This window comes from Callithrix jacchus, chromosome 11 (genome assembly GCF_049354715.1).
Source record: "Callithrix jacchus isolate 240 chromosome 11, calJac240_pri, whole genome shotgun sequence".
In the NCBI taxonomy this organism is placed as follows: domain Eukaryota; kingdom Metazoa; phylum Chordata; class Mammalia; order Primates; family Cebidae; genus Callithrix; species Callithrix jacchus.
Window position 1 is genome coordinate 78,462,717 of NC_133512.1, and position 13,017 is coordinate 78,475,733.

General features: G+C 46.8%; 1 protein-coding gene across 2 annotated transcripts in view; it reads right to left on the reverse strand.

The window, feature by feature from the left end:
- The window catches only part of LAMB1 (laminin subunit beta 1), an 86,188-nt gene extending 82,889 nt beyond the window's left edge, over positions 1-3,299 (reverse strand). The window contains exons 1-3 of one of the 2 annotated variants that reach the window (XM_035254108.3): positions 3,156-3,299; positions 2,649-2,770; positions 1,370-1,551 (exon numbers count right to left, since the gene is read on the reverse strand). In XM_035254108.3, coding sequence (XP_035109999.3) covers positions 1,370-1,551; positions 2,649-2,685 — 219 coding nt within the window. In that variant the 5' untranslated portion in view covers positions 2,686-2,770; positions 3,156-3,299. Of the gene's footprint in view, positions 1-1,369; positions 1,552-2,648; positions 2,771-2,910; positions 2,956-3,155 lie in introns of those variants that run through there. The other variant, XM_002751747.6, reaches the window with a different exon arrangement.
- Between the last annotated feature and the right edge of the window lie 9,718 nt (positions 3,300-13,017).

The following is a 13,017-nucleotide window of genomic DNA, read 5'->3' on the forward strand; positions in this document are numbered from 1 at the left end:
ACCAGAACTAAAAAAAAAAAAAGTTTAATTACAGCCTCCCTTCTAATCAGGAGGAAGCAGTCTAGACATCTCTGTATAAACTGGGAGGCAAATAAACGGAATCCACTTTACCACATTCCTTTGGTCTAATTTATCAGGTCCAGAATGGGCTTTCTGTTTCGTAGAAGTGACTCCTTTTAAGAGATCTGCTGTGCAAACCACACAATACGATCCCCCTTCTGAAGGGCAATTATACAGGTGGGTGGGCTGACCACATTCTGAGCAATTAGCTTGGAACTTGCTCTGCATATGAGACTGATACTTTCTGCTTTTGTTAGAGGCCAGAAATATCAGCCTTTCTTTAATTAAAAAAACATTTTTTTTTTTTTTGAGACAGGGTCTCCCTTAGTTGAACAAGCTAGAGTGCAGTGGCCTGATCATCACTCACTGCAGCCTCGACCTCCTGGGCTCAAGTGATCCTCCCATCTCAGCCTCCCAGACAGCTGGGACTACAGGTGTGGGCCACCACACTGAGCTAAGTTTTTAAAAATTTTTTGTAGAGACTGAGTTTATGTTGTCTAGGCTGGTCTTGAACTCTTGGGCTCCAGTCATCCTCCCACCTCAGCCTCCCTAAGTGCTAGGATTACAGGCATGAGCCATTTTGCACCTGGCTAGCCGCCTTTTTAAAAACGAAGGAAAAGTATTTTGATTCCGGATATTTTATGCTTTGTGTCTTTTTAAAAAATTACTTTTGACTTTGTATAAATATGACCCGTGAAATCTAAAATTTGGGCCCACTTTTAGAAACAGGTAACACCCTGAAATGTCACTGCGGTCTTCCTTTATCAGGGTACCATGGCAACCAGGGCATCTTGTAAAAGAAAACATCTGATCCTGATATCTAATGGAGATGGATGGGAACAGCACCACCTGAGGAGAGGAAAACGGCTCGTTCTGTGATTAGAATCACCTTGCAAGACGCCTGTCAGTGCTGGAATACTCTACTCGAGTGGAAGATGCGGGGAGGAAAAACCCAAGGGTTTAAAAAGAGTATAAATCACCTTTAATGCACACTTCCAAAATCAAAGATTTTTTTTTTTTTTTTAATCAGGACTTTGGCGGCCCTGGGTTGTCGGGGCAGCCAGGTCTGTCGCCAGTCCTGCCTTTACTTACTGACCGCGCCGGCAGGAAATGTTTGGCGGATGCAACTGTGCAAACTGAGATGGGGCGAAAAAGGGTGAGGGCTACCAGTGAGCTAATACCGGGACTCCCCGGCTGGCTGCGCTTCCTCTCTGGATTGCTGGCAGGATGCGGAGTCCCCAGGGCCTGCCCCTAGGTCTGGACGGGAGGAGGAGCTAACATAGCCTCGAACCCGGCTCTCAGCCCTCACCTGCAGGTGGCTGACGATACAGTAGGGCTCCGGCTTGTGCAGCCCGCACGTAGAAGTCACCGAAAGTCTCTGTGCTCGGCCGATGAGAAGGTCCCCTGTGGCGGGGTAGCAGCTGCCTTCTGCGCAGCCGTAGCTGAACTCGGGTTCTTGAGCGTACACTCGCACTCCGGCTCCGCACAGGGCTGCGGGAATGACAGGCGACAGGGTTGGCGGGGGTGGAGGGGGAGGACACGAGCAGGGAGTGGAGCCGGAACAAAACGAACAAGCAGGGGCGGGGGGACGGGTGCGGAGAGAGGGCAGTCTATTAGGAAGAAAGCAAAATGCACAGAAAAGACAATGGAGAGGTAAGCGCAGGAGAGGCAGGGAAGGCAGGACTCAGAAAGGAGGAGAGCACTGAAAGAAACCCACACACGTCATCAGGTCTGTCCAGCAGAGAGAACCTCCCTCCCGGAAAACCCACCTACGCTCGCGCCCACCCTGATCAGCCCCGGGGAGCATCTCCCCCGACAAAGGACGGATGTGTAGACTCTCCACTTCGACGTGCTTGGAACCGGGCGCAGGGGGGCTGACACCCCCCCCAAGCGCCACACATCGAAGCGCGTGTGAACCCGCGTACACGCGGCAGCCCGCTCATCCTCGGTGTGAGTGTGCGCGTGGAAATCTGTGAGCACGGGGCGCGAGAGTGCGTGTAGCGTGCACGCGCGTGGGTCACCCGCGCTTCGTTGGGGGCGAGGCGCCGGGGTTCGCGGTGAACGCCGCTTCCCGGAGCTAGTGGGGGCCAAGGACAGTCCCTGGGGCTCTGGAGTGGGTTCAAGGCTTCACCATTCCAGGAAAGCGCCAGGTCCAGCTGTTTCTGGTACCATCCGGAGACAAACAGAGATGGTTAATCAAAGCCACATGGCCCCAATCAGTTCTCAGGATGAAGCCTCCGATCAGCTCAAGCACTTTTCTGGGAAATGAATTTCTGGAGAGCCCTCCTCGGTCAGCACCGCTACCCCCAGGGAAACCCAGGGTGAACCGACCGAGGGTGCAAAACCCTGAGCAGGGACCGCGGGAGCTCGCAGGGGCTGGGGCTTGGACGCAGGGCCCCGGGGAATGCGGGTCCGCGCCAGCAAGGGCGCCAAGGCAAGGGCGGGGGCGTTTAATCCCAGGGGCGTCAATTCCATCCAATCCTTCTCCTAAGCCCCCAGGCTCCCTCGAAGGTGAGCAAGCAGCTTTTTAGCTTTTCTTCCCCATGCCCAAGTCCATCCCCTTCCCCGCACCGTTTCCACGGAATTACCTAAGAAACTGAAAGCGAACACCTGGAGCAGCCCCATGCCGGCTCCCTGCAGCCAAGGGGACACGCAGAAGAGCAGGGAAGACGCCAGCTGAGCCGCCTGCCCTTTCTTCCCGTCTTCTTTTCTGGAGAGGTGGAAAGGAGGTGGGGGGAAAGGCAAATGTTCAGAGAGAGGAGAGGGGCCCTTCCATTTCCTGCCGCTCCCACGGAAGCGGGGGGTGGCTGAGAAGGGGGAAGAATCTCGCTGCCACTTTGTTCTCCTCACCCTGAGACCAGAGCGCTCGCCCCGCTCCTCGCAGCCCCGGATCCCAAAGAAGGGAATTAGAAAGTTTAGCCTTGGGAGGAACCGAGGGAGGCGCCTCTGCTCATGCGCACACGGAGAGCTGAAGGGGCGGGCGGCGGGCTGCCACAACTCCGCGAGGACCGGGTTAGGTCCCGGTCCCACCCCCCGGGGGCGCCTCTTTTGTTTGAAAGCGGAGTCTGCGATCGCTGCGGGGCTGGGGCGCTCACCAGTCCCAGCGCGGGTCCGCCCCGGGGTACGTGTCCCAGAGCTGCGCGCCGCGGGGCCGTCCAACGCGGGGGCGTCTTCGAGGTGGTTGTTTAGGTCGCCCAGCCAGGGGGCCGGCGAGACCTACCGCGGATTCGCGCAAATACGTTCGCCAGAAGTGAGTCACCAAAAATGCCCAGGGTTAAAACTCTCGTGCCGCGCGCTTGGGGAAGGCGGGTTAACCCTTTAGAAACACGGTCGACCTGTCATGTTTGTTCTTTAGAAAGTGACCCTTTCTCTCCGCCTCTAATATCCGAGAGCTTGAGATGGGCGCGACACCTACAGTGTCTTCCTAGGAAGGAGGGAAAGCGCTGTGCGCCATGCATTTCTTTGCGCACACGTTTATTCAGGACCCACCTGGAGTCCCTGCTACGCAGGTGGTCACGGCATTGAATTGAACGTCTAGTTCTGTTTTAAAAAAATCTATTTCCGCCGAGGCGGGTGGATCACGAGGTGAAGAGATCGAGACCATCCTGATCAACATGGTGAAACCCCGTCTCTACTAAAAACACAGAAATTAGCTGGGCATGGTGGCGCGCGCCTGTAGTCCCAGCTACTCGGGAGGTCGAGGCAGGAGAATTGCTTGAACCCAGGAGGCGGAGGTTGCGGTGAGCGGAGATCGCGCCATTGCACTCCAGTCTGGGTAACAAGAGTGAAACTCCGTCTCAAAAAAAAAAAAAAAAAAAAATCTATTTTCAACATGGTGAAACCCCGTCTCTACTAAACATTAGCTGGGCACGGTGGGGGGCACCTGTAATCCCAGCTGCTCGGGAGGCCGAGGCAGGAGAATCGCTTGAACCTGGGAGAAGGAGGTTGCAGTGAGCCGAGATCGCGCTATTGCACTCCAGGCTGGAGGACAAGAGCAAAAAACTACGTCTCAAAACAAAACAAAAAACTACTTCCTACCTGTATCCAGATGATGGCTTTAGCTCAGGTAAAATGACACTTTTATTGTTACTGACTCCCTTACCCATCTCACCATGGAAGAGTTGACACAGCCAGGAAGTGGAAATCTCTCATGAAAGGCACTTCCCCACAACGCCTCTCGCGGATTCTTCACCGTGTGCCAATGGTGAAGTGGGGAGAAGGCCTCTAATGAAGGGTCTCTAAAAACACAGTGTGACCTGGCTGGTGAAATTAGAGGTACATAGAAGCTCACCATCTTCTAGGGGTCGGCGAGAGAAAAGAGGTTGGTGACGGGACCCCACCACCCATTCTGCTGCCCTTGTCAACGGACAGAGTCAAAGCTTGGGGTCCTGCTCAGGGCAAATGTGGCCGCAATTAAAGGAGTCTAGTTGATAGGTCAGGAGACTTGGCTTGTTTTCCACTCATCTCTGGGAGAAGGGTTTAAGTGGCTAGCTGGTCAGTTTTTAATTTAGCTGGAAGGAACTAAGGCCCAGAGGAGTTTAATCATTAGACCACAGAGTCAGCTGCTTTAAGAGTTTGTAAGCACGAGTCTGAGGGAGGCAGGAGCCTGGGGGTCTAGGTGAGGCATTAATTATTCACCACAGCCGCACTATGCCCTGCTACAGCCCGGGGAGGTTTTGCCTCTGCTGACGCTTAGGATCCTCTGCGCTGGCTGGGTAGCCTGAGAAAGTCCTTGCTGTTGGGAGGCTATGGAATTGCAATGGAGGATCTAAGGGCACAATTAAAAGAAAAATATTAAAAGGCAACTGTCTTTTCTTCCTGTTGAGCTTTTAATACCCTGAACCAGAGCTTTGTATTTTCATGTGCTTACACTGCAAGTATCTTTCAGCTCCCTTTCTTGAGCAGAGCCTCAGGGCTCACAGCAGCCCAGCCCTCCTTGCTACCTGTCTCTGGTCAGTGTCCTCTCCCCTTGCAAAAGGTCACTCACCTTCAACACTGTTCAGAAGTCTGCCTGCTCTCCTGATCACCTCATTTACAGTAAATTGAACTCTACTGAGAGAATTCAGTTTTTAAAAATTTGCCTGTGGGCTGAGCACAGTGGCTCACACCTGTAATCCTGGCACTTTGGGAGACAAATGGGTGGATTACCTGAGGTCAGGGATTCAAGACCAACCTGTCTCTACTGAATACAAAATTAGCTGGGCCTGGTGGCGCATGCCTGTAATCCAGCTACTCGGGAGGGAGGCTGAGGCAGGATAATCGCTTGAACCTGGGAGGCGGGGTTGCTGTGAGTCGAGATTGCACCATTGCACTCTAGCCTGGGCAACAAGAGTGAAACTCCATCTCAAAAAAGAAAAAAGAAATTGCTCATATATATATGGGGGGGGAGTGTGTATAACACCTTCTGACCACTTCATCTAGGAATTTGTCCACCTCCCTTCCCACTTTTAACTTCTGTGCTTCTCTCCTAGAAGTGTGCCCTCCACTCATCTACTAAGTGCAGTGCTCTCACATATAAACCTGCTCAGTCTTATCCTGTTTTAAGTAAAAACACAAACGCTGCACTGCATGAAATCAAAGCTTGAGCTCTGGAGATTTGCTCATGGAATTAATGATTGAGCTTAGGAGAAACAAGTCTCAAGAAGGAGATCTGAAGCATAAGCCACAAAGAGATCAAATAAGATCACAATGGGAAAATGTCCATTGCATTCAGCAATTAGAAAGTCAAGGGTGGCTCACGCTTGTAATCCCAACACTTTGGGAGGCTGAGGAGGGTGGATCACGAGGTCAAGAGACAGAGACCATCCTGGTCAACATGGTGAAACGCTGTCTCTACTAAAAATAAAAAAAATTAGCTGGGCATGGTGGTGTGTGCCTGTAATCCCAGCTACTCAGGAGGCTGAGGCAGGAGAATTGCCTGAACCCAGAAGGCGGAGGTTGCAGTGAGCACAGATCACGCCATTGCACTCCAGCCTGGGTAACATGAGCGAAACTCTGTCTCAAAAAAAAAAAAAAAAAAAAAAGGCAAAAACAACACAAACCCTGCGTTGCATGGAATCAAAGCTTGACCTCTGGAGATTTGCTCATGGAATCAAAGATTGAGCTAAGGAAAAAGGGGTTTCGGAAAGGAGCTCTAAAGCATAAGCCACAAAGAGATCAAATAAGATCACAGTGAGAAAATGTCCATTGCATTCAGCAATTAGAAAGTCAAGGGTGGCCAGCCATGGTGGTTTACACCTGTAATCCCAGCATTTTGGGAGGCCGAGGCTGGCGGATTGCCTGAGGTCAGGAGTTCAAGACCAGCCTGGCCAACATGGTGAAACCCCGTCTCTACTAAAAATAAAAAAATTAGCTGGGCGTGGTGGCAGGTGCCTGTAATCCAAGCTACTTGGGAGGCTGAGGCAGGAGAATCGCTTGAACCTGGAAGGCAGAGGTTGCAGTGAGTCGAGATTGTGCCACTGCACTCCAGCCTGGGCAACAAGAGTGGGACTTGGTCAAATAAATAAGTCAGTCAGTCAAGGGCAGTTCACCAAGAACAGAGGTGGAGATGGAAGCCATACTGCAATGGAATGGAGGAGGAACTTGGGGAGAGCAGAGAATAAGTATAACCAATACTTTCAAGAACCTGAGCTGTGAAGCCAAGAGAGAGATTAAGCAAATCTCAGAGTTTGCTCAACCAAAGCTTGAGCTTTGATTCCTTGTTCCTCTAGGCAAATGTGGCTGGAATGAAGGATAAAGACCCTACATCCCTCTCCTTCCTTTGGCTTTATAGCTCAGGTTCCTGAAATTGTAGTTTGCACTTATTCTCTGCTTTCCCCAAGTGCCTCCTCCATTCCATTACAGTATGGCTTCCATCTCCTCCACTGTTTCTGATAATTGCCCTTGACTTTCTAATTGCTGAATGCAGTGAACATCTTCCCACTGTGATCTTATTTGATCTCTTTGTGGCTTATGCTTCAGATGATCACACCCTGCTTCTTGAGACTCCTTTCTCCTTAGCTTCCAGGACACAATTCCAGAATTTTCCCACAAGACTTTGACCCCTCCTCTCCCACCTAGCTTGCCCTTTTCTGATTCCTTAAACATTGGTGGTACCAAAGGTTTTGTCTCTTTTCTGCTCCTTCTACTCATCCATATCCAGGGGTGCACCACTTGGACTCTCCTCAACCCCCAATTCCCATATCTCTAGCTTGTACATGGCTTGGATTTCATATCCAATTTCTAACAGGCCATTGAATATCTCTACTTTGATGACCTATAGGTACATTCAGTTCATCTGTGGCAAAACTGAAATCTCTCCACCCACCTCTCCTAGAACAAAATGTGTCCTTTCTTCTGTTTCCCATTTCAATGTTTGGCACAATAATTCATCCCTTAGCCCAGGACAGAGACCTGGGATCAGGACTGGCTGCATGATTAGCAGGATGCAAATGTGGAGCCCCTCTATTTTATTAATGTAAAGACAGTGAAAGAGCGTTACACCTAGCATGGGACTCTCCTTAGTGGAGTAGGGGGCTGTGCAATTGCACAAATCACACACCCATGAAGCCAGGCTAGCCTTGGAATCTTGGACACCTCCCGCTCCTTCATTCCCACCCCTCCCCGTCACCACTGTCATTTCTACTTTCCTAGCAACTAGCCAGCATGTCCCCTTGTTCCAACCTCATTGCCCTCCCTTACAGTTCAGTCTGGGCTGAATACCTGCCAGAGCCCCCTGACAGGTGTTCCTACTTCCAGACTCTTCCCTTCTTCAGTCTAATCCTTTCTGATACCTGCAGAAGGATTTTTAAGAGTCATAGCCTTGATCATGTCATTCCCTTATTCAAAAGCCTTCAGTGGCTGCCCTCTGCTCCTTCCTGTGCATGACATACTTTATTCCTCCCTGACTTTCCTGTCACTGCATGGGTCCTCCTCGACCTCGTTAACTTAGGGAACTATTGCACATAACTTTCTACATAAGCCTCTCTCTCCTCGTCCTTGTAAAAGCCTGTAACAACATATATAACCTAATGCTGTAACTATTTGTTTATGCCCTTATCTCCCCCAACAGACAGCGAGACAAGGACAAGCATTATGTAACATTCGTTTTTGCATTAATGTTGCCTTGCATAAAATGAGGCACATTTCAGATGCTCAAAAAGTGTTTCTTGAATGAAAGTAAATGAAGACTAGTCTCCATGTTTTAAAAACTTCCTTAAATCTTAAATGTCCACTTTTTTTCTACTTTAATATGAATTTCTAGCCAAAGAGAAAAAAATACTACCATTGGACTTGAGTTGATTTTAGGAATACTTCCAAGTTTCACTCAAATTCCTCTTGTCTATTGTATTTCATACCATTTCCTCTGATTTCTGAAGATGTTACAAGTTTGGGGGGAGTGAATCTCTTCTGTTAGTAAGCCTGTTCAGGGCTTCACCCTGGCCGTCGACACAACTCTCTCATGTCTGTCATTTGTGCTAACCTGGCACCACCTGCTTCAGCATAAAGCAGCCTTTACCAGAGAATTCTGCAGCAGTTTAAATGGCAGATGGGACCGCAAATTGTTGGCTGTTCTGTCTTAAAAAATGTGTGGCAGTTATCTCCCTGTGGCATTTATTATTTTCATCTGAAAAACAAAACAAGAACTGTTTTCAAGGTCACCTTAACTTTCACACAGTCTTTAGAATACCACGTGTGTCTCCTTTGAAATCCTGATTGACGGTAAAACAACAAGGATATTACATTCTAGACTTCAGTCTTTGGGTCCTGAATTGTGGCTATTTATATAACATTGTTCTCATGAAAAATACTAGATTTTTCTCTTTTGAAAATTAGATTTAAATGCATTTTGTGAGAGTCAATAAATTCAAATGACTAGTAAAATTCAGGTCAACGGCCGGGCGTGGCCAGCACTTTGGGGGGCCAAGGCGGGCGGATCATAAGGTCAAGAGATCGAGACCATCCTGGCCAACAAGGTGAAACACCGACTCTACTAAAAATACAAAAATTAGCTGGGCGTTGTGGTGTGCGCCTGTAGTCCCAGCTACTCAGGAGGCTGAGACAGGAGAATTGCTTGAACCCAGGAGGCAGAGGTTGCGGTGAGCCGAGATCCTGCCATTGCACTCCAGTCTGGGTAACAACAGTGAAACTGTCTCAAAAAAACAAAAACAAAAAACGATTCAGGTCAAATGTCATGCTGTACTTCACATATACATTTTTTATAATACATAGAATAGTAATTTGCAGTTTTGTTTAATTGTCCTTGTTCCCAGAAGCTCTTTGAGGACAGAGGCTGTCTTTCATTAGACTTTGTATTCCCATCAGGTAGCAGAGTTTCTAGTATATTATAGACACTCAATATCTGCTTGTTGGATGAATAAAATTGAGTAACCTTCTTTATAACTGTTAAAGGAACACACAGGGGACATTATTGCTTCCATCTATAATAGGAAAACCATCAGGGCCTGAAACTAGGCAGGGAGTCACAGCATTTTAAGCCTCGGACCATATAATAAACACTGTAGTTTGGCCTTGCATTGGGAGGCCAAGGCAGGCAGATGGCCTGAGCCCTGGAGTTTGAGACCACCCTGGGCAACATGGTGAAATCTCATCCAGTTAAATACAAAAAATTAGCTGGGCGTGGTAGCCTGCGCCTGTAGTCCCAACTACTCGGCACAGGAGGCTGAGGCATGAAGAGAATCGCTTGAGCCCTGGAGGTAGAGGTTGCAATGAGCTGAGATAGGCCACTGCACTTTAGCTTGGACTACAGAGAGAGACTTCATCTCAAAAAATAAAGAAAAGAAAATGGTCATTTGTTTATTCTTAAATATCTCAGAAGAGATCACCAATGAGAGCACTCAAATCTAAATTTGTTTGAAGACATTCACTAAAATAGGTGCAAGAAAGCCTCATTCAGGCTTTTACAGGCTTTCTGCAAGGCTGCATACCCACTGCATTTCACCTCCCAAGAAGGTGGCAGGATCTAATGGAAGATAAGGTGCTGCTTTATTTCTGCACATCTAGGCCCACAAATTCCAAACCTTTTAAAAAAAGTTTGAATCTGTATTTAACAGGTATGCCTAAATGGGGCAAGTTTTTCTCAGTTCACTCTTGTTTGTTTATGGATTTTGGCACCTGGTTGTTAACCTGGCTACTTAAAAATGAGTAAGAGATTCATGTCTGAGTTAGTGCTAGAGGGCCATAGGAAGGATCTGTTAAAGAAAGTTGGCCGGGCGCGGTGGCTTATGCCTGTAATCCCAGCACTTTGGGAGGCCAAGGCGGGTGGATCACAAGGTCAAGAGATCGAGACCATCCTGGTCAACATGGTGAAACCCCGTCTCTACTAAAGAAAATACAAAAAGTTAGCTGGGCATGGTGGCGCGTGCCTGTAATCCCAGCTACTCGGGAGGCTGAGGCGGGAGAATTGCCTGAACCCGGGAGGCGGAGGTTGCGGTGAGCTGAGATCGTGCCATTGCACTGCAGCCTGGGTAACAAGAGTGAAACTCCGTCTCAAAAAAAAAAAAAAAAAAAAAAGAAAGTTTATCAGATCCATAATAAGAGTAACTTAAATGTAGTCAAGTAAACACCTTAAGGCTTGAACACTAGTCATCATGAACCCAAGCTTTATTTTCTGGCACATTAATCTTTACCTCCATTCATGAGTGAATCATTATGTTTATTGAAAAACGCTGATGTCAAATTGAGTAGACAGATAACACTTAGTGGGAGATACTTATTCAATTTCAGAGAAGATTTTCCTAATTAAAACTTATTTCATCTCTTACAGGAATTCATCTGAAACTGTATTTAAAGATTATTTTGGAAAATTTTATTACAGCTGATGATACTTTACCCAGCTTTTAAAGATACTGAGACTCAGTAAAATCTGGAGGAAAAATAAAGAGACTACCGTCCAAAATTTTCATTTGTGAATCTTCCTTTACTCTGCTTTTTATCTAGGCTCTGTCTTTCTTTGAAAGGTCAAGTTCTGCTTTCAGTGAGCCCCTGAAATTCCCACCACACCTCCCTGTGAATTCCTAGTCCTGTGCCTGGTACATAATACTCAGGAAATGCTTTCTAAACGAAAAAAATGCTGCTTATTTCACCTATCTTTTGAAGCTAGTAAGGTTCAGGCATTATCTTTGTATGAGAGGCTCAGAGTGATAGGTTTGTAGCAATAAAGTAGATTAAACTATCTCATAGTTCTGGGTTGTTAATTATTACCTAGGGTAATCTAGGAAACAACTCAATTAGCCAGTTAAACATTATACTACTATTCATGGCTCAGTCAGACAGTAAATCCTAATTTCCAATCCAGTATTTTTACCTTGGGAAGATGGGTAAGATGGATCTTTGCTCTGAGCACATTTCAAAGTGATAAAAATGCTAGTTAAAGGCATCTCCTCTCTCACATGGAAGTGGTCTTGCCTCCTCGCGCCAACCATAATGCCCTTGGCCTTCTAGATTAATTAACTCTACAACTGCAGTTCCTCTTAAAGAAAAAGCCTGCTGTTCTGGAAAGAGAGCATTTATTTCATCGTAGCTGCTGTGCTTGCTGCTACCAAGGCTGCTAATCAGATTTATGAAGGCCAGCCCACCCAGAGCTGAGTGCTGCGTTTTTATCACTTCAGAAACAAGTCAGCACTTGGTCTCACTCCAGGATTAGGTTCTATTTCAAATATTGGGCTGTTTGCCAGAGGTTGTAGGTTCTCTGCAGCATGGCTAATGAAATGACAATGTTAGCCTCCAATCTAATAAGGATCTGGGACTAAATGATTTCTCAGTGATCCTATTTGGAAATCATGAACTATGGGTTTGACAATTCAGTCATCTATCCAGAGGACTTTTAATCCTGTTGGTGATAGACACCATTATTTGGCTGACCTTTGACTGTGGCAGCTCCACCCATCTTCCTAATTAGTACTCTAAAAGCCTTATCAGCGACATAACTCTCATTCTTAGGCAAGCAATTCTGGAGACCAATTATAGGCCAAGCACTGCTGCTTACTAATCATTGTCTATGTCTTAAATGTATATGCTATTGGTAAAATAAGTGTTGAAAAATGTAATTTCTAATTTTCTATAAACAAAATATAAACACGTTTATATAAACACATATGAATAGTTTTAGAAGGAGGCATAACAAATAACAGGAGGTAGTTTAGGGGAAGATACAAGGACTGTATTTGGGGTGGAGGTTAAAGGGGACTTTTGCCTTACCTGTATTTTTTTTTTATATATAGAGATAGGGTTTCACCATATTAGCCAGGCTGGTGTTGAACTCCTGATCTTTAGATCTACCCAACTTAGCCTCCCAAAGTGCTGGGATTACAGTCATGAGCCACCATGCCTGACCACCTGTATTTTTTTTAAACAAGGAGAATGTATTTGTCTATAACTGGTATAATTAAATACAAACATAAAAATTCTAACAAAAAATCTGTTTTGAAGTATAAATGTTTGTTATACCTTGAAGAAAGTAGACTATAAATGTTGATTAAGTCTGGGTTGTTTCTTTGAAATACAAGTGTAAAGGTCTACAGAATTAAAATTCACCATTTATTCAGTCACTAACGAATTTACTGAACGACAAGGCAAGATCTTAAATTGGAACCATGGGTGAGTTACATCACCTCTGTGTGCTTCAGTTTCCTTATCTGTGAAACGAGTACAAAGTTCACATGCCTTAGTCAGCATATAGGCTCTTAGTCAGCATTCTGGTCCTTACATAATCTCTCTTTTGTCTCCACATTCTTAGTTTATCAGCCTCACCCACTACCCTCAATATATTCCCCATTTGCAAAAACCAAACCCAATTTTTCAGCCGATATAGCTCCTTCTATCTGGAATGCCTTCTCCTTGTCCACCAAGCCAGTGTTTACAGATGTTCAAAGCCCAGCTCTGACGGCAGTTCACATGTGGAGCCCTTTCAGCCTCCCTGCCCAGGCACAGTCTTTGGACACATGCTTATTAGAGAGG